Source organism: Loxodonta africana, chromosome 19, assembly GCF_030014295.1.
Source record: "Loxodonta africana isolate mLoxAfr1 chromosome 19, mLoxAfr1.hap2, whole genome shotgun sequence".
In the NCBI taxonomy this organism is placed as follows: Eukaryota; Metazoa; Chordata; class Mammalia; order Proboscidea; family Elephantidae; genus Loxodonta; species Loxodonta africana.
In genome coordinates, this window is record NC_087360.1 from 14,638,445 (window position 1) to 14,659,033 (window position 20,589).

The following is a 20,589-nucleotide window of genomic DNA, read 5'->3' on the forward strand; positions in this document are numbered from 1 at the left end:
ATTATGATAAGTTATTCCAAGCTCTCAGCACAGGACCAACCAGAGTGTGCCTCCCTCTCGCTCCAGCACGTTTTCCTGCCCATCAGATGGCTGCTCCTCTGCTGGAGTCTTTGGAAGGTTCTGGTGTCTTTTGTTTTAATTGGCGGGCTAGAGCCGCCTCCTACCGTGTGATTTTCATTAGAGAGAGGCTGGGGAGAGGGGAGTGTTGGACCGTCCTCCAAGCCCAACCATGAATATTAATACAATTACAGCTTTCGGACCAATTATTTTTTCTTTTCAGCGGGCAAAGTTGATGAAATATGTGCTAGATAGGGATTTACAAAATCTACCGTTGGCTTCTCTTTGCCCCTGGAATCAGTCGACTTGGCATATCTGTGTGCCCGTTTGCTGGGGCTACCTGTTTCCCAGCTTCCAGCATTTGAGTGCTGAGGTGACAGGCTTTGCCAAGGTACGCTGCATTGCAAGTTGGTGCCACACATTGTCAGCTGTGCGTGCAGATACCGGTTTCTTAATGTGAATTTGAATGGCCAGTGTGGACTTCACATGCTCTCTGTTGTTGGCAGGTTCTGCCCGTCAACAAGAAACCAGAGTGGTGCCTCTCTAAGGAGATGTCACAGAAACGCTCTTCTTTTTTCCTGTGGGGAGAAGTTCAAGTCTTTTTTGGCCCATTTTTGTTTTCCTTACTGATACCAATATACTGTTGCTGTATCTTTTGGTGTATTTATTTATTTTGTTGGGAGCCACCATGCTGGTATCTAAATACAATGGGAAAACAGATGGCAAACTTTGAACTTCTGGACCAAATGTGTGTTTGCCTTTGTCTCCTTAACAGCCAAACTGTAAATTATGGAGTATAAATATTGAACAGAGGAACTCGTCATGAAAATCACCATGGCATAATAGACCTTTATTAACCAAATATGCACTGAAAAGTATGTGGGCTGCAATTGTTTTTATCCATCCTTTTCAAGTTCCCATCAGTAAGCAGGGCAGTTAGAGCCTAGAGGCAGAGTTCCTTTTACTGCAGCATTTCTACCTTTTCCCTTTCTTGGCCAAACATCCTTCATTCTCTTACCCACGATGCCTAAGGATAAAAAAGAACAGGCGTCTCTAAATGCTGACAGAGAGACCTGTTTTCAAAGTTTACTTCATGCTCACTCTCTCTGCATCTTTCTAGTCCACGTCCTTCTCTGTAAGTGGGGGATCTGATGGCATTCCATAGCAACAGAGCCCCCATCAGAAGCATCACTGGATCTCCTCTGTCTTCTAAGACCAGATAGTTTTTAAACTTGTTTTAAACCTTGGTGGCATAGTGGTTAAGAGCTACGGCTGCTAACCAGAAGGTCAAGCAGCTCGAATCCACCAGGCGCTCCTTGGAAACCCTGTGGGGCAGTTCTACTCTGTCCTATAGGGTCGAGATGAGTCAGAATTGACCTGATGGCAACAGGTGAAGTGTAGTAGTAGTCGTCATCGTCAGTTGCCATCGAGTTGATTCCAATTCATGGCGACCCCATGTGTGCAGAGTAGAACTGCTTCATAGGGTTTTCCAGGCTGTGACGTTTTGGAAGCAGATCCCCAAGCCTGTTGCCTGAGGCTCCTCTGGGTACATTCAGACTGCTAAAGTAAATGTGAATATATGTTACCTTAAACACTGTGAAACAAAGCATGCATATGTGAGTGTCTATAAGGTATGAGAACACTTTGAAGAATAACAGTACCCACCACCCAGCTTACAAAACAGTCACTTGGAAGGCCCCTGAGTGCCCCTCCCTTCATGAAGGAGTTCTTGTCCTTTAAACTAAACGACATAGCAGGTACAGAAAAAAAAAAAAAAACTCGTTCCTTTATTCCTCTCATCTTTCCCTTGCCTTTCCTCTTTTCCAAAGTAACTGCCCTTAACGGTTTGAGTATGCCCTTCCAGAATTTTATCTTTAAAATATTACTTGGGTAATAGGCACGTTGAGAACTGCATTCAGAAGAAGCTCAGAGAGGTACAGGGGAAGGTGCCAGTCTTCTGTGCACCCCTTCCGGAGTCTCCCAGCCAGCCTACTCAGCTGGGACTGCGTAACAGTGAGTGCTCTCCAGGAGTCATTTAAACATGCACAGTGTGCTGGTGTCACCCCCACAGACCTGTTCAGTGCTGTGCCCATGCTCTTTGTGTGACACAGAGGTCACTGCCTTCAGTACTTATAGATCTGCCTCGTCCCCTAATGACTGCCCCCTCCCACTGTGCAGCTCAGCCGTGATCGCTTTAACTGCCCCGCAGTCAGTGGGGTTAGTTAGTTAATTGGGAAGTCCACATCGAGTCATTCCCATTCATGACAACTTAAATGTTGTATCTAATTTTTCCTGTCAGTCTAATTATCTTTCCTCAATAGGTAGTGTTTTTTCCTCAGGTGCTTTTAAGACCTCTTTCTCTTTTCTGTTTTCTCATTTTATTATGGTACACTTGGGTATGCATTCCTTTTTATGTATCCTAATTAGCACTCATTGAGTAGGTATGCCTTTCGTTGCTTTTGGAGAAATCACAGCTATTAACTATTTGGATATCGCCTCTTCACCATGTGTGCTACGTTCCCCTTCTGGAACTTCTTTTGGACATACGCCGAACCACCCTCCTTCCAGCCTCCTTGTCTCTCAACTCCTCATTCATGTTCTTCAACTCTTTGTGCTCCATTCTGGGTACTTCCTTCAGACTTACCTAATTCAGATATGCTCTTATTTGCTTCTTACCCTATCTAATGAATGTAATTTCAGGGGTGATATTTACAGAAACCCTGGTGGCATAGTAGTTAGAGCTTCGGCTGCTAACCAAAGTTTGAATCCACCAGGTGCTCTTCGGAAACCCTGTGGGGCAGTTCTGTTCTGTCCTGTAGGGTGGCTGTGAGTTGGAAGCAACTCAGCGGCAACAGGGCTGATTTTTTAAACTTGCATTTACAGCAGTTTTATATGGCTTTTTTCTAAAGTGGGTATCTCAGTACTCCTCTCTCCCCTTCTGGTGGGCCCAAGTCTTACACTCCTGCCCCAGCATTGTGTTGAGACCCAAACACCCTGGTTCTTGAGATTGGTACCTTCCAGCACAACTGCTCCAGGCACACACTTACGTAGGCAACAGCAGCTCCAGTGGTCCGTGCTGGTTTTCAGCTTGGGCCCTGTAGAAGTTGCTAATTTGGTGAGCTCAGCAGTGCATTTAAAAGGATGTTATATAATGTTAAGTGATTTGCAGTGGGAGAGTTTTCAGGTTACCTAGTAAACACACTGCCTGAAACAGAAGCCCCACCTTTTGCTACTAAAAAGCAGGGCTGCAGCTAATGGCCTTTTGTGTGTGTGCATGTGTAGATATAAACCAAAAAGCTAAATCCACTGCTGTTGGGTCGATTCTGACTCATAGCGACCCTATAGGACAGAGTAGAACTGCCCCATAGAGTTTCCAAGGAGCACCTGGTGGATATGAACTGCCGACCTCTTGGTTAGCAGCCGTAGCACCACACTACTACACGGCCAGGGTTTCCCACGTAGATAAAACCAAACCCAGTGCCGTCAAGTTGATTCTGACTCATAGTGACCCTATAGGACAGAGTAGAACTGCCCCATAGAGTTTCCAAGGAGCGCCTGGCGGATTCGAAGTTCCAACCCTTTGGTTAGCAGCCCTAGCACTTAACCACTACGCCACCAGGGTTTCCATATTAACGCCACAGACATGTTAAGGTCTTACTTCAGCTGTCTGTCGTCTTATACTATCTTTGAGTGTTTTGTATTTCACTGTATGGCCTGAGGGTTGGCATAGCCTATTCCTTGTGATATTTTGCTTCAAGACTTTGAGAAATTCTCTCAGAATATCCATAGGTAGCTTACTTTGAGTCCTTTGTGTTAAAATAACTTAAAATAATCCCCCTGAGAATGTACAAGATTTGTGTGTGTGCTCATACAATGAAAAAGTCTAGGACACAGACTTTCAGATTTTATGATCAAGTTTAATGTATTATCATTGTTAATGTATTATCATTGTTTGTCCAGCTCCCCTCCTAGATGGTAGGATCTTTTCAAGAAAGTGATTGTCTCCTCCTTTCAAATTAATCTGTACTTAAATTTTGCCAAGTTCAATTTTAGTTATTGTGGCTTATTTTAGGAACCAAGTATGTTGGTGTTTCTGATGGGCAAGAGATTTCCATGCTATTATCTAATTTATTCGTATGTGGAAATTCAGCATCAATTTGTATAAAAAATGGTTTTTAAAGAAATATTTCAAGACTTCAGGTGAGTGACTGCATTTGTTGTTGTTAGGTGCCATCGAGTCACTTCTGACTCATAGCAATCCTGTGTACAACAAAATGAAACACTGTCTGGTCCTATGCCATCCTCCCAATCATTGTTATGCTTGAGCCCATCATTGCAGCCACTGGGTCAGCCCATCTCATTGAGGGTCTCCCTCTTTTTTCCTGACCCTCTGCTTTACTGAGCATGATGTCCTTCTCCAGGGACCGGACCCTCCTAATAACATGTCCAAAGTGAGACAGAGTCTCAGTATCCTTCCCTGTAAGGAGCATTCTGGCTGTACTTCTTCCAAGACAGATTTGTTCGTTCTTCTGGCAGTCATGGTATAGTCAATATAATCTCTTGATCCCAGTGATTCTGTTATGCTTGGTCAACAACTACAGGAGCATTCCCTCTTCACCAAGATGGTGATGAACTTACAGAGTTAAATACCCAAAAGTGTTCATTTCCCAGCCAGGTAAGGGTTTGACCTATAGACAAGTAATAGCTGATTTAACTCTTGCCCTGAAGAGAATATACCACTGGTAGAATTACTGTACTTGGCAGAAAATCTACCATTTGAACAGCCTTTTTAGGCTGACTCCCATGAGAAGTCAGAATGCCCATCAGAGCCAAACGTTGAGCTCAGCAGACTTTCTCCAGGCAGGTCGTCTTTTCCCTGTTCAGCAGATACGGTGAGTGAGTGTCAGGGCAGCTAGCGTACTTATCCTGGGTCTGTCTTGTTCCACACGCTTTTAAATAGCTGTGGGTACTCTCAACTTGTTTGTTTCTGTTGCATCTTAGGCTCCTATGAAAGCATACTCATAACGAGACTTTAGAGGTCTGCAACAGAAGGGTTTGATTGTTTTGTTTGATTGTTTTTTAGATAGGCGTGCACAGACCAACACAGCTGAGAAGGGATCTAGATTCCAGCTGTAACTAACCCCACGTCCCTTCTCTGCTCACTTAGGGTGAGGATCCATGACCTCCGCACTGACAAAATCGCCCTGTCGCTCTCTGCCCACCAACTCGGAGTCTCCTCAGTCCAGATGGACGACTGGAAGATTGTCAGCGGAGGCGAGGAGGGCCTCGTCACTGTGTGGGATTACCGGATGAATCAAAAGCTGTGGGAGGTGCATTCCCGGTAAGGTCCGTTCCCCAGGGGCTTTTCGTGATGACAGGAAGAGTCAGGACAACCTCGTTACTCTGAGCCAGGCACTGTGTGCTTTCCATGCCTTCTCATCTTACTCCTCACTGTAACCTATTAGTTAGCTGCTGTTATCTCTGCTTTTCAGATGAGGAAACTGACACTTGGAAATGGCCAGCTGGTCATTGGAGCTGCAGCTCCTCTCTCTTACAGCCCTAAAATGAACATAATACCCACAGGTATTAGCCAGGTCCCGGCTTCTCGAAGAACAGAGCTCATTTCTTGAAAATGCTGTTCTGGTTATTTTAGGATTCCTCCACGTTAATAAAGGTAGAAGCAGGGCTTCCAACTGGTTTGTTCCGGTTCGAACCCCTGCTGAGACTTGGCATTTCTAACAAGTTCCCAGGCGATGCTGCTGGCTAGGGACCAGTTCTGAGAACCACTAGAGCAGTACTAGGGCAGTGGTTCTCAGAATTTATTATACAGAAGAGTCACCTGAGGAGCTTGTTAAAGGGTAGGTGCTGACTTACTATCTCTGGGGTGGAAACGCAAGTTCTCAGCAGGGGGTTTGAACCTGCTTCAGAACCCCTGGGTAGAAAATAAAAGGTAACTCAAAAATGTAGGAAGCCAGCTGGAGACCATGATGTGACTCCCCCCCGCCCCGCCGCCCCCCTGCGATTCAGCAGAGAGAGGTAGGTGCGCGGCAGAGCTGGTCCAGGCCCTCTGACCTAAACTCCAGAGAGTCGTGACAAGCATACTGTTAGTTTCTTGAACTTCAGTTAAACTGTTTCGAAGGGCACTTAAGGCCTGAATATTTTCAGTCTTAAACTAAGGATGAATTTAACTGTATTATTAAAAAGGTTCGCAGATAGAGCCTCGCCTGTGCTGATAGGAAGCCACCCTCCTTTGGCCTCTCCCACATACACCTAGAGGCAAAGTTAAGGGAAGAATTGGTTTCTTCCTTGGAGGGCAGTGTCAGCCACTGCTGTGGCCAGCAGCTCTTATCACATGGCCCTCAGGGTCTAGAGCCCTGTGTGACGACTACACCGCCCAACTTCATCTTCATCTGTCCATTCCTCACTCAGCAAACAGGTACATTTGCCGTTTTTGGTTTTGGTGGTGATGCACTGAGTTGCCACCAGGTGGAGCCAACAGGCGATTAAAACTCCAGTTCTTGGTTTAAAGAGCTGACTCAACCCCTCCCCTAGGGCAACTCCCACAGCCATCCAGGCCCCAGAGAGGCACTGCAGCCCTGCTTCTTAGTTCACAAGCCTACAGCCAGGAGGGCTCACTTTTCTCTGCCTTGAAAGCTGTGCTCCCTTGGATGGCTCAGGCAGGCGAAGCTGGGGTTAGTAAGGTCTTCCCCAGAGCTGTGGTCCTGTCACACCATTGCATGGCCACACTAGGCCACCGTTTCCACCCGAACAAGGCCAGTGCCTCACTTCTCTCTTTACTTGGTCTCCTGCCCAGACCCAAGGACTCAGATCCGTACCCCCCAGGCCATACCCCCGCCCCCCGCCCCGGTTTCTCTTCTGTGCACTCGCCCAGCATCCTCTGTCCAGTGCATATGACTGCCTTGCTGTCCTCTTTGATCTTTCAGCATCTCCTCCCTGTGCCCAACCTCCTTTCTGTTGGTAGAACCATCAGTCAGCCAGATTGCAGGCCTGAGTCTTCCTCTTCCAGTCTTTATCACAGCCCTTCCCTGGGGTAGGCTGGGCAGGGCTCAGACCTGCTGCGTCACTTGGCCCAAGACATCAAGTTGGTGCCCCAAACGTTGGACAACTGGGCAGGGCTCAGACGACTCCTTCACTGCTCTCAAAAGAACCCTCTGCTCTGGCCAAGAAGGAACCTTGTCCCCATGTACCCCAGGAGCAACCCTGGCCTCTCCTCCCTATACCAGCTTCTGCCAAGTTCTCTGTAGCCTCTAACATTTCTCATGCTGTAGAAATGTTACCTGTTTGTGTGGGGGTGTATGTATCTTACCTTCTTCAGTAGTTAGGCGCCTCCTTGATGGCAGGCATCTGTCTTTATCCTGTGGCTCCGTGCTGTGAACATAGCAGGCACTGGATATTTTTCAGATCAGTGAAAATCTGCTAAATGGATTTGACACTGTTTGAGTCCACAGTTTTCTGAATGTGCTTTCACAATGCAGAGTACAGTGTCATTTGTAGCCCTCTGAGTTTCGAATGGCAGGGGCCTTTACAGATACCAGTAAATACCTCCTGCCCCCTCTTCACAAATGGGGGGGATACTGGTTCTGAGAGCTGGAGTGACTAGGCCAAGGCCACCCAGCCTGGGAGGCAGATGTGGGGCAGTTTGCCACTGTGTGGTGGTGAGTAGGGTCAGGTTTGTCCTCTGTGTCTAAACCACACCAAGTGGCCGGGGCATCAACAAGAAAGCAAGTGCGTCCAGACTGGTTACGAAGTAGTGTTTGGTGCGAAGACAAGTCTTGTTCCCTTGGGGCCAAGAAGGTGGTCTTGTTCTAACCACCTTTGGAACTGAGGTGAGACGCTGCTGCCCCTGTCAGCCCAGTTTCCTCCTCTGTAGGAAAAGCTGGGCTAAGAGGGTTTCTAGAGTTCTCTGCAGCCCTGGCCCCTGAGGCTGCGCCAGCAGATGTAGGATGTGCTCCGTGTCTGTAGGGCTCACCACTAGAGCAGTCTGTCTCCCTTCATGTTCCAGGCACCCCGTTCGTCACATCGCCTTTAACAGCCACAGCCTCATCACAGCCAACGTGCCCTACGAGAGGGTAGTTCGCAACTCCGACCTGGACAACTTTGCCACTCACAGGAGGTCAGCTGGGTGGGGCTGGGTGTGCAGCTGTTCAGAAAAGATAAGCATCGTTTGATTTGACTGATAGCCAACTCTGTGCCACACTGTTCCCAGCAGGATGTGCCCTAAGACATGGTGACTCCTTTTATAGGAAGTTGGGAACATATATGTGGATGATGTGGGTGATAGTAGCCACATCTGAATGCCTGTTTTAAATCCTGCCCCCACAATTGCTCTGTGGGACAGATACACAGGCCAGGGGCCTGCAAGACCTGCTTGTGGTTGACTTTACCTCGTCACAGGAGCAAAGCCCAGTCAAAGGGAGACCCTGACTGCAGGTGGCCCAGGTGCCTTTTATTAGCCTGCTGGCCTGGCTCTGAGTGTTCCCCCCGTGCTCCCCCACATGCTCCGTCAAACTTGTCCATTAGCCTGTCATCTCTCTAGTCCCAACCCTGTGTGCCTGACACACTGTGGGCACACAGTGCACATTTGTAAAGTGGGTTCTGATCCTGTCTGAAAGGCACCTGCAGACAGAGCAGATGCTGTGGGGGCCGGAGCTGGTAACGCAACCCTGAGCCCTGTTGTCACTTCTGCTCTCTCTAGGCACCGGGGGCTGATCCATGCCTATGAGTTTGCAGTGGACCAGCTGGCCTTCCAGAGTACTCTGCCCATCTGCCGCTCGTCTTACATCAGCATGGCTGGCTACAACTACGACCTCGCGCTCACCTTTCCCTATGACAGTATTAGGGAGTGACCTCAGTTGGGAGCAGGGAGAAAACGAGAAGAACCAATTTTATGAAGTCTAAAACCACAGAGGAACAGTGCACTGGGCTTTCAGTGATAAGGAAAGAAAGCAACCCCAGGGTGATACCACATCTTCCTGTCTTGCCTTCGCTTGTCCCCTTTGACAGGTCATTCTGACAGGTCATTCTCTAGCTGGCCATGGAAATGGAGTCTGTCATGGTGTGTTTCTTCTTAGCCTGTTCTCTCTCTGCTGCTCGCAGATGACTCAAATTTCTGTCTCCTTCCCCCACACCCTCCAGACGTGACATCTCCTCCTGTCCTTCCACACGTCTCCCTCTAGCCTGGTCTTAGGGAGTGACAGCACTGTTGCCTTGCACAAGCCAGTGCTGGGATCACACACTCCCAGATGCCTCATAGGCCCCCCTGCATCGTCCTACACACCTTCAGGCAAGGCCAGAATCATCACGGCCTTGCTGGCTATCTTTCCACTCTCCAAACTCCTTCCTCTTTTTTTTGGCGTCTTTGGATGGGCTGGTCTCTGGGCCAGCAAGACCCTCCCATCTCCCTGTCCTTTGGATCTCAGCTCAGCCCCTTACTCAGGGTGGCCTTCTTTGACCCCCACCCTCTATAAATTTGCTGTAGTGCTACTTTTTCTTAACAGCAGTTACCGTGGTTTAGGATGATGTGTTTATATATCATTACTGACTCTCTTGCTTACTCTTGGGTCCAGAAGACAGGATGCAAAGTAGATACATTCTGACTATTCGTTGACTAAACCCAGTCCTCCACGTGGAACGGACAGTGGTTCCACAGGAGAGAATGAGTGAGAAGAGGCGTAGGTACGGGAGGAACCATTATCACCATTACCTTAAACTGCTGAGATAACACAGGACAACCCAAGACAGCTGTTCAGTTTAATACATAAATGTCACCTCCAAAGTACAACAAGCACAAGCTGTTGCTTTCTCTTGATTTAGATTTGTTCTAAGCTGCAGCCCCCGTAGTGTCCACCTAATAAACCTTCAAATTATCAAGGCAAAAATGGAAAGAACTACAAAGAAAAAAATCCATACTCATAGTGGGTGGTCATCAGATCAAATCAGTAAGAAACTTCAGGGTACGCAGGACTTGCCTAATAAAATGAACAAGCTTGAACCAATAGGTGTGTATAGGATGTTGTGTTTCCAGTATCTGCAGACCATACACAAATGACAGGTGTGAAGGCCTCAACGGAAAGCTCTGATCCCACAAAGATTGATGCCCCGCCACCAGATCCACTGAGCCCCACCCCAGAGAATCAGAAAGCACAAAACCGTAACAGGAAAATGTTCCAGACACTTCTGCATTACCTTGGGTCTAAAGAGAGAAATAAAAACAAACTATAAACCTCTCCACACCTGAACGGCAGTGTGAGCACAGAATGTCAAAACCCGTGGGGTGCAGCTGAGATGAGACAGAGATGTTACGGCTTTAAGAGAGACTAACTAAGACAAACCGAATAAATGAACTGCCCCCTTAGAAAGCTTAACCAAGGAGGAAAGCATGTATTAATGAAATAGAAAGCCAACAGATGGTAATCTTTAAAGCCTTTCAAGAGGAATTTTTTCAAAAGACAAAATATATAATTCTTGATAATTCTTGATAAAGAAAAAAGATGCAAGGGACCATCAAATAAAAAAGGAGATAACTCGGTGGGGGATACAGAGTAAGGGCTTTTAACGTGCAGATCACGTGCCCACCCTGATCCAAGAGAAAAGCTAAGTTTTTCCATGGTATATGCTGGGAAGTGCTTGCCATCACTCAAAGGCCCGGAACTTTGGAGTCATGAAGGTTTTGGAAGGTTTTTCAGATTGCTTAAGATGTTTAGTCGTTGAAAAAGTGCCACCCCATATCCGACTAGAAAGGAAAACCAGGCCAGATGAAGAGCCACGCCTGGGAAGCATCTCTTAACCCAGAGAGCATGCTTTATTTCAGACAGCCTTCCTGCGACGGTTGACTTGACAGGATGGCTTTCTGTTTCCTCTCAACCAAATGGCTTCCAACATGAAGCCAGTCCCTGGCAAGCAAATGAGATTTTTACTTATTCTCACCATCCTGTGGTGGCCTGACCCCAAGTGACCTCACTTTATAAGGCTGTAATCCAGACGTACTCTTTTTCTCTCTCAGTCCCAGTGCAGCCTGCACCTGGCTGGACCACTGCCTAACACATCTTTTTTCTTTTCAAGAAGGAGCCCCTTGCCATCTGAGTTCACATTTCCTAGCTTTACAGCAATTAAAGATAATTTAAAGATTTAAAAGAAAGTAGGCCCAGAAAACTTTACAAAAAGTAACAGACACCAGAGTCATAAACTATTGTTATCCACTGCTAACAGCTGGTCCCGTGTGAAAGTGTGACCAGCACAGGCTTCTTTCCCCAAGCTGTTTGGGACATTTCTCCCAATTGTGAAAACTTGCCTGGGTTTCACGGAGGACAGTTTACTGGACCCAAACTGGGAGCTTTGAGCACACCAGCCTTAGTGTTTGCTGCTGCAGACCTTGGCATCCCGGGAGAAGAGAGTGCGCCCTGGTGGGGGAAAGACAGGTGCCCCTTCGTAATCGACCTTTACCCAAACGTAAAAGTGGCCCATGTCCCTCTCCTGCCAGCCACCTTACCTTTATACCTGCTGGCTCTTTGAGGGGAGCATCTTTTGCAAGTTGTCACTGAGTTTTTAGCAGATCTAGTTTTCTTCATTAGCTCTTCTGCTTCTCAAACTCTTTGACCACCATGTCTCCTAGAGACAACAGACTGAGATCTGCCACTGGGGAAGCTGGAGGCGAAACCCCTCAGGTTTTCTGTCTTACCTTCCAACGCTGTATAACTTTTGCTTTCCACTTTATCCATGTCTGTTTTGGTATTAAAACTCTGCAGTTTATTTATTGCTCAAATTACTCTTAACACTCTGACAGTGTACCACGATAAGCCCCTGGGAGATACCACTGTGCCAGCCACCACCGCCCACCCCTGTCACATCAGCCTTTAAATCTCACCTTGTGTGATTACCTGCTTGACAACCCACAGTTGAATTGTTTTTTCCAAAACTTCCAGTACAGGGGTTCTTAGCCTAGAATCCAAGGAGCCCACAAAATTACATGTGGGATTGTGCACAAGGACATTTTCTGGGCAGCAGTGTGGTACGTTTCATCAGTGTCTCCAAGGGGACTCTAGGCCCCCCGAGAATTTCATCTCTGCCACTGGACTGTTTTTCAGTCCCAGCCACAGACGGCCGTGGTAGCGGCTGTTGCCCAGGTGATAATGTAGGTTAAAAGATTGTAGAGAAGGCGTCACCTTCCCTAAAGGGGAAGTCTCACCCTGACTTACGGCTTAGATTTCAGCTGCTCAAAGGAAAAACAGTTTCCCTAAGAGTAGAAGTTTCGGTCCTTTCTGAAAGGGAGAGCTCACAGCCCCAAGGTGAAGGCCTCTACCCTGGCACCCCCAACAAAAGCCAAACCCATTGCCATCGAGTTGATTCCGACACCTAGAGACCCTATAGGACAGAGGGGAACTGCTCCACACGGTTTCCATGGAGCAGCTGGTGGATGTGAACTGCTGACCTTTTTTTTTAGTTAGCAGCCAAGCTCTTAGCCCTTGCCACCTTAGCTCCTCTGACATCCAGGAGAGCTAAAAAACCAGCTGCCATTGCGTCAACTCTGAATCATGGTGACCCCGTTGTATGTCAGAGGAGAACTGCTCCAATAGGGTTTTTAATGGATGAGTTTTGGGAAGTAGATCTCCAGGCCTTTCTCCTGAGTTGTCTCTAGCTGCACTTGAACTGCCAACTTTTCAGTCAACAGCCAAGCCCTTGCTGTCTGTGCCACTCAGCAACCCCCCGGGATGAAAACCAAAAAACCCACTGCTGTCAAGTCACTTCTGACTCATAGCAACCCTGTAGGACAGAGTACAACTGCCTCATTGGGTTTCCAAGGAAAGGATAGTGGATTTGAACTGCTGACTTTTTGGTTAGCAACCAAGCTCTTAACCATTGCACCACCAGGGCTCTGCCCCAGGACTGGAAGCCCCAAATTAAGAAGAGGAGGGTATTTCCCGTTTTGTATGTGAAATCACAACCACCAGCCGCTTTGAACTGGCTTTCTCCCATTTGTAGAGAAACGGCTCTTTCCTGCTGAAGTCACAGCCTCCCAAGTCCTTGCTCTCCACAGAACTGTCTGGTGGCCTGCTATTGTGGGCGAGATCCTAATGGCGGGCTCGGACGGGGGCTAGCTCCTTCCTGACTCAGGGCTTTTGCTTTGAGCAGCAGGTGCGGCAGCAGAGAGCTGATGGCACTGGCCAGCCCGGGCCGCAGCCCTGGGAGCCGCACAGCCCTGCGGCTTCCCCCAGCGTGGCCAGGACAGATGGTTACCTGGCTGCTGCAGCGGAGCCTGCAGCGATTTGGACGGGGCCTGCCTCTAATGTGGGATGGCAGATACGCTCTCACTGGGCTGCAGCGGGTGCCATGTGGGCAACTGTGAGCGCTCAGCCTCTGATGCTGAGTGTGGGCTTTCGGCAGCGGGCACTCGCCTGGTCTGTACCAGGGCCTGCCTTTTGTAGGACGGGAGAATGCTCCACCCCTGGAGCCAAGCCTGCCATGTTAAATCTTCCCTTGCCCAGTGCTGGGGCAAATGCTCTCTGGTTGGTGTGTAAGGTGCAGGTGGCAGCACGCTGCTCCCAACACATTGCTGACCTGACTACTCCCACTGGAGCCATTCTGGGGTGCTGACACTGTAAAGACCTGAGCTAGGCTCTTACTCATTGGCTCAGCAGTGGATTAGAAGGCCCAGCAGTCCACCCGGGGCACAGGTCGTCCTCCACCAGATCCCTGGAGGCACGTGTTAAGTGATTCTGGAAGCACCCAGAACAGGCACAGCTCTATGGAGCTGCAGTGGAAACACTGGCTCTTCCCACTGGACTTGAGGCTTCCCAAGGTCACTGTGTGGGTGGACAGCCTGTGAGGCAGGTGTTTGCAGAGCCCTTGCCAAAGCAACTTGTATCTTTAACTCTCCACCAGCCTAGTAATGTCACACTGTGCCATTCCCAGCACGGCAGGTTGAGCTTCAGCCTTGTTAAACTGCAGGCAGGTGGGGACAGGTTGAACCACTCAGTGACAAGGATCAGATCCATGGTTGAACTGTCTCCTCTTAGCAAAGCACAAAAAGAACTTTTTAGACCCTTAGATCAGGAAATAATGTAATTGTTTTGTTAAAGTAGTAATTTGTTCCTTAAGAGGGTGCTTGGACAAAATTGGAAGCTTTTGTAATCTTACTCTGTTCCCTTCTCCATAATTCATGTTTCACGGGGCTGCAGAATGTTCCCTGAGCTTCTCGTATTACATCTCCATCACACAGCCCTTCGGTAAACCCACCAAATTAATGTGTTTGTGTCAAATCGCCATATTCTTTAATGTCCAAAACCCAACCTCTGATAATTTTTCCCCTTGGTAATATGGCAGTATTACAGAACTGTACCCCCTTTTGACCAGCTTCTTGGCAAATGGGTGAAAGAATATGGAAAGAGAAGTGAGCTTGCTGGCAGCCTGAGGGCAGGGGCCTGCTCAGCCTGCTCCACGCGCGCCCCAGGCCCTTGTATGTACTTAACACCTTCCTTCAAATATTTGTCTCCGTATTTATTTCTACCTATTTCCTTTTAGTCACCAGTGTAGTTTCTGATAGCAGGAAGACTCCTAACACATGCACTTGTTTGATTTGTCCCTTGCTGGCTTCAGAACAGATTCCAGGGCAGACACATCACCCGCTTCAGGCTGCTGCGGACATACATGCAGCTCATGTCCCCATCCAGGCACTGGCAGGCCTGCTGCACTAGGGGCAGGTCTGTGCAGGCTAACCCACAAATCCAGCAGGGGCAGGAGCTGGGTCCGAGGCCCCTGCCTCATCCTGCTGCACAGACGGCTCTGCCCAGAGACGGGGCCTTGCTGCAGCCCCAAGTGGTGGCCTCCCTGCCACTAACCAGAGCCAGCAGCCCCACTGGACTGTGCACCCAGCCTCCCCTCTCCAGAAGCAGGTCTGCACCTACCACTGGCCACCCTGATCACCCTCTGAATGACCGGGACGGGCAGAAACACAAACCCGTCCACATAGCACACGGTGGCTGGGCAGGCCAGCTCTGCTGAATTCACCAGCTGACGCTCTGGGAGAAATGAGCACTGACCCTGCCAGTTAGATGGCACCCTTAGTGATTCTCAACGAATTGGTTTTCTTTTGAGCTGTGTGGACTGGGCTCACAGTGAATGAACCTCATTTTAATTAGTTGTTTAGGTAAGCAGTGGCCTGAATCATCAAAGCCATTAGGCTGGCCCTCAGTGTCTAAGCGAATGGAAACGTTTGACACGTGCCCATGGTGACCACATCTCCCAACTGGAACTCAGGGCCCAGGGGCCAACAGAACATTATTTATTATTTATAAAAAAAAAATTCACATTAATGAACTGCCTTTGTTGAAGACAACAAAACTGAAGCAAATTGGGAGAGAGTCCCAGAAAACCTGGGGCCTGTGGTGCCTGTGCCAGCCACCCCGCTGCTCGGTTACACTGTGGTCTCAGCGACTCAGGAAAGGGCAGGTGCAAGGGGAGAGGGGAGGGCGGCCCTGCTGCACGGGAGGTGCTTTCTGACACACTTCCCAACAAGGGCTACTAGCCTTCACGTCCCCCACCCCGCAGGCCGTCAGCGAATTTCTAGACTTGCTCTCCGGGCGACCAGAAACCAGAGGGCCCCTCCTTTCCCTGCCAGCACAGTGAGGAGCAGCAGGGCAAGGCCTGAGGAGGACTGAGGGGCTCACACCCACTTCCTCCCAGGACACTATCTGCACTCTGATTCATATTCTGGGGTTTCTCTCTCCCACCACATGCCAGCCCTTGAGGGTGGAAACCAGGTCTCACCCCTGACCCACTGCTCTGAACATCAGACATTTCACCCATCCTCTGGACAGGGCTTTAGAGGGCTCTCTCATGAACCTGGAGAGACTAAACCTGCTGCCTGTAATGGCCCATTTGTCAGGGCAGTTAAAAGTGGAGGCAGAATCCCATTTTGGAGAATGGCATCTGGGGTCTTAAATGCTAGCAAGCAGCCATCTAAGATGCAACAGTTGGTCCCAACCCACATGGAGCAAAGGACAATGAAGAACTCCAAAGATGCAAGGTAAGTATGAGCCCAAGAGACAGAATGGGCCACATAAACCATAGACTCTATCAGCCTGAGACCAGAAGAACCAGATGGTGCCCAGCTATAACCGATGACTACCATGACAGGGAGCACAACAGAGAATCCCTGAAGGAGCAGGATAGCACTGGGATGCAGACCCCAAATTCCAGTAAAAAGACCAGACTTAATGGTCTGACTGAGACTAGAAGGACCCCGGAGATCATGGTCCCCAGACCTTCTGTTACCCCAAGACAGGAACCATTCCCGAAGCCAACTCTTCAGACAGGGATTGGACTGGACTGTAAGATAGAAAATGGTACTGGTGAGGAGTGGGCTTCTTGGATCAAGTAGACACATGAGACTATGTGGGCAGCTCCTGTCTGGAGGGGAGCTGAGAAGGCAGAGGGGGACAGAAGCTGGCTGAATGGACGTAGAAACACAGGGTGGAGAAAAGGAATGTTCTGTCTCATTAGGGGGAGAGCAACTAGGAGTACCTAGCCAGGTATATATAAGACTGACTTGATTTGTAAACTTTCCCTTAAAGCACAATTAAAAAAAAAAAAGTGGAGGCAGAGGCCCAGGTTTGTGAGTGCACAGAGGAGCCTAGGGTGGAGTCAGGGTCTGGGCTGGCTCCCACCCCAGCCCAGTCCATTCTGCCATGTGTTTACTAACAAGGAGAGCCCGGGCAAGATTCTCTCCGCCTTAGTGTTCTCATCTGTAAAACGAATGTAGTAACACCCACCTCAGACACTGTGCATGTCAACCAAGTGACGAGGGCTGTCTGATTGCCACCATCAGGCTTTCTGTTCTGTCTACTAATATTTCCCTTACCTCACCTCACAGCTTTGTTTTTTAAATTTAAATACCTACTTTAACTTACTTTTTAAAATTTAAATACCTACTTTCATCCTAAGCACATGCAGCCACCACCCATCTGTCAGCGGAGGCTTGTGTGTTGCTACGATGCTGAACAGGTTTTGACAACGCTTCCAAACTAAGACTAGGAAGAAAGACCTGGTGATCTCCTTGTGAAAATCAGCCAATGACAAATCACAATGGTCTGACCTGCAACCAATCACAGGGATAGCGGAGGACCAGACAGGGTTTCATCCTGTTGTATATGGGGTCACCACGAGTCAGGGGCCAACTACGGCAGGCAACAAAAGCAACACTGTGGCCTCACTGATGTGATACAAAGTTATTTTTTTCTTACACATATTAAAACAAGGATATAACTGTTAGAGTATATATTCAGCCACGTAACACCTACAATCATCTCAGACACCTCACTTGGGGGAGGAAGCGCTGAGAGCTCGCAGAAGAGCCTTAGTCAACAGCAGAGCCTCGGGGAAACACACAGCATTGCTTCTGCCTCCCGTGCCTACGGCTGCACAGCTCCGGTCACCGTGGCAGGAGGTGTTCCCACCGTGCCCTGGGCTCAGTGCGTTTTCAGCTAAAATCATGAGTCACTGTGCATAGAACAGTGTCAGGGTGGTTAGGCTTATGGGCTGCACCAGAAGAAACCTAAAGTGGGAGGGCTGCTCAGGTTGAGCTTCTCCTGGGCCTTTTCCTCTCATTCAGAAGTTTCCACTAAAACCCACAAAGCAGGTATTTCAAACCTAAGTGTTTACCATTTATGGGGGGGGGGGGAACATTGCCATCGAGTTGGTTCTGTCTCATGCTGACCCTATAGGACAGAGCAGAACTGCTCCATAGGATTTCCAAGGAGCAGCTGGTGGATTCGAACAGCCGACCTTTTGGTTAGCAGCCAAGCTCTTAATCACTGCTCATGACCACCAGGGCTCCCTATACATGTTTGGTGTTATTAATAACCATGACATGCTTTTCACATGAATCCTTTCAGACTGTCAACCCATTTGAGTCTCACAGGCAGACAAATACTATTGTCTGTATTTTATGCATAAAGAAACTGAGGTCCCTGGGTGGTGCAAATGGTTTGCACTCAGCTACTAACCAAAAACTGGCAGTTCAAACCCACTCAGCAACGCCTTGGAAGAAAGGCCCGGCAAACTACTTCCAAAAGATTTCAGCCAATGAAAACCCTACGGAGCACAATGGTCTGATCTGGTTGTACGCAATTCACCGTGACACAGGCCAACTTGATGACAGCTGCTAACAACAACTATAGATGTATAAAGCACCTCTGGATGGATGACTGAGAAAGGGGTTAACGTGGTTGCCTCTGAGAAGGGCGACTGGGTACCCAGGGGCAAGAGCCAGAGATTCCAAGGTGTGCCTTTCTGTTCCTTTGAAATGCTGAACCGAATGTGTGACCTACTGCTTTAGAAAAAATAAAATGAAGCACATACTTATTAAAGCTACAAATTAAAAGTTTAAGACTGCAAATAACAACAGCACTTGCCAGTTACCAAGAGCATGTTCTTGGAAAGCTGGAAAGGCACCTCCCGGCTAGTGTCAAGAAAAGAGCCGTGCACTATAAATGCAACTACCAGAACAAGGCCTAGAAAATAAATATTAGCCTCCAGTCACGATGGGACCACTGTGTCCACTGAACAACCACTGCCGTCCACCAGCCACGCAGGACGATCAGAAATAACTGCCCAGCAGGTCACCCTGGAAGCCACACATAGTGCGCCACCAGCTACGCCTGTCCCGCCTGCGCGCACCCTTGTAGACTCACAGGCTGCGTCAACCAAAGTACAGACCTTGTTTCTTTGTCCCCCCCAGCCCATCTCTGAATCAGAAGGTAAGAAGAGGAGCCGCTGGAGACACTTACCTGGGCAGATGCCTGCAACTCCGAGTGATGAGCCTCCCCTGCTGTGTGTGGCCTTTGCCGCTTCCACTTATGCTGCAGGCAGACAGATGGCAGCCACGGGCCCTGCTGCGGCCCTGTCCTGCCAGAAAGAGCTCCCAAGACCCAGCTGGGCAGACCCCCGTGGTTAAGAGCCAGGGTCTGGAGTCGGCCAGCAGGCCTTGAGTCCCAGTCTCTGGTGAGCTCACAAATCACTGCGCTTCCTCCACCCGTCTGAACACGTGGTCAGAAGCAGCCCCACGCCCACCCCAGCCCCTCCAGGAGGCCCTCTGATCCACTGGCCTGTGTTAGGGGCTGTTCCTTATTTTACTGCCTGGGATTAAGAAGGCAGACGGGCCTCCAGCATTTATGCGAGGAAAGCAGCTGGCACTCTGAAATAAACCCAAAATAAACCCCAGAACACTGGAAATAATAAAGGGGGCAAATCTTTGTCCTCCACACCAGCCATTGCATGCTTTGCTCATGCAGGCTGGCTCCACCAAACGGCCAGGCTGCAGGCCGGAGTGAAGAACAGACAGGGACTCTGCTCTCAGTAACAAACCCAGGTTTTATTGGAGGTAAAAACAGCAGTCCCACCTAGCACACCCTACAGAACACGGCGCAGACGAGGGAGCAGACGAGTAGGTGGTGGTTTACAGGAGGTGCGGCGGAAGGCCCCCGCCGGCCCGCGGCCATAGCTGCTCAAGGCCACTCGGGGAGCATCCCCGTTGCAACGTGGAGTGGATCGGTGGTGGTGGTGGCGGCGGGTCAGTGGCAAAGGGCCATGGTCTCCATGTTCAGGAAGCGGACGTGCATCTTGGTCTCTATATCGATCCCCTGCCAGATCTGCAATAGGACAGGGTGCCATCAGAGGCCCTGGTCCCCAGTTGCTGCCACCACCCGCCCTCCTCCTCGACTGGCTGGCTGAGACCTTCTGGGCAGGTGAGCGCCAAGGGTTGGGTTACAGCACTGAGCCAGGTGAGGAAGAAACATTTCCATCTGGGTCTTGCTCGCTGGTTAACCTGGCACTGACGTTTGGGTTCTTTGTGAGATTGTCACGGCCAGGTATTGGGAAGAATTGTATCGGAGCTCGGAGCTGAAGAAGTCACTGGAACCCCACCCACCACTTCAGGCTCTGCGGTGTTCACGCGAACAACTTGGCCTCGTTAACCACCCCCCTTTTTATCTGTAGACAGGGGGAGCCGCCACTTGTGTTGCCCAGTCCACCCAATGCTGCGGACTCAATCTTCAGGGGAGAGCTGTGCGAACGTGAGGCTCCATTAGGCTGTCGGCGTCAATGTAAAGGTCGCGAGAGTTTGGTTTTCATAACTTTCCTGGGATGAGCAATCACGCCCAGGAAAGGTGACTTCTCCCCAAAGGCCACGTCCGTGACCATATACCTGGTAGCAGCACCACCAGCACAACCTGACCCGGCCAGCGCCCTAGCGTGCATCTAGGCTACACAACTCTTTGACCCACGTTATAAGGCCTCCTCGCTCCCACGACTGTGCTCTTGCCGGCGTCTTGGCCAAACAGGGCCCAGGACACCATGAGGGGAAGGGGGAGCAGGAAGGAGCTGCTTGGTGGGCGGTGACTTCAGGGTCTCTCTGCTCAGGCAAGAACTTCAAAGGCTCCAGCTGTCACTCTCAGCCTCTCTGGGGACAGCCAGGAAGCTGGAACGGGGGAATCTGTGCTTCACTGGCACCCTGGTGAC

General features: G+C 49.4%; 2 protein-coding genes across 2 annotated transcripts in view; one reads left to right on the forward strand and one right to left on the reverse strand.

Annotated features, from left to right (window-relative positions):
• FBXW8 (F-box and WD repeat domain containing 8) overlaps positions 1 to 11,826 on the forward strand; it is a 139,338-nt gene extending 127,512 nt beyond the window's left edge. The window contains exons 9-11 of the mRNA XM_064272262.1: positions 5,225 to 5,398; positions 8,081 to 8,191; positions 8,774 to 11,826. Coding sequence (XP_064128332.1) covers positions 5,225 to 5,398; positions 8,081 to 8,191; positions 8,774 to 8,924 — 436 coding nt within the window. The 3' untranslated portion in view covers positions 8,925 to 11,826. The remainder of the gene's footprint in view (positions 1 to 5,224; positions 5,399 to 8,080; positions 8,192 to 8,773) is intronic.
• A 5,133-nt stretch (positions 11,827 to 16,959) lies between these two features.
• Positions 16,960 to 20,589, reverse strand: part of TESC (tescalcin) — a 63,188-nt gene continuing 59,558 nt past the window's right edge. The window contains 1 exon segment of the mRNA XM_023559463.2: positions 16,960 to 19,721. Within this exon segment, the coding sequence (XP_023415231.1) occupies positions 19,644 to 19,721 (78 nt within the window). The 3' untranslated portion in view covers positions 16,960 to 19,643.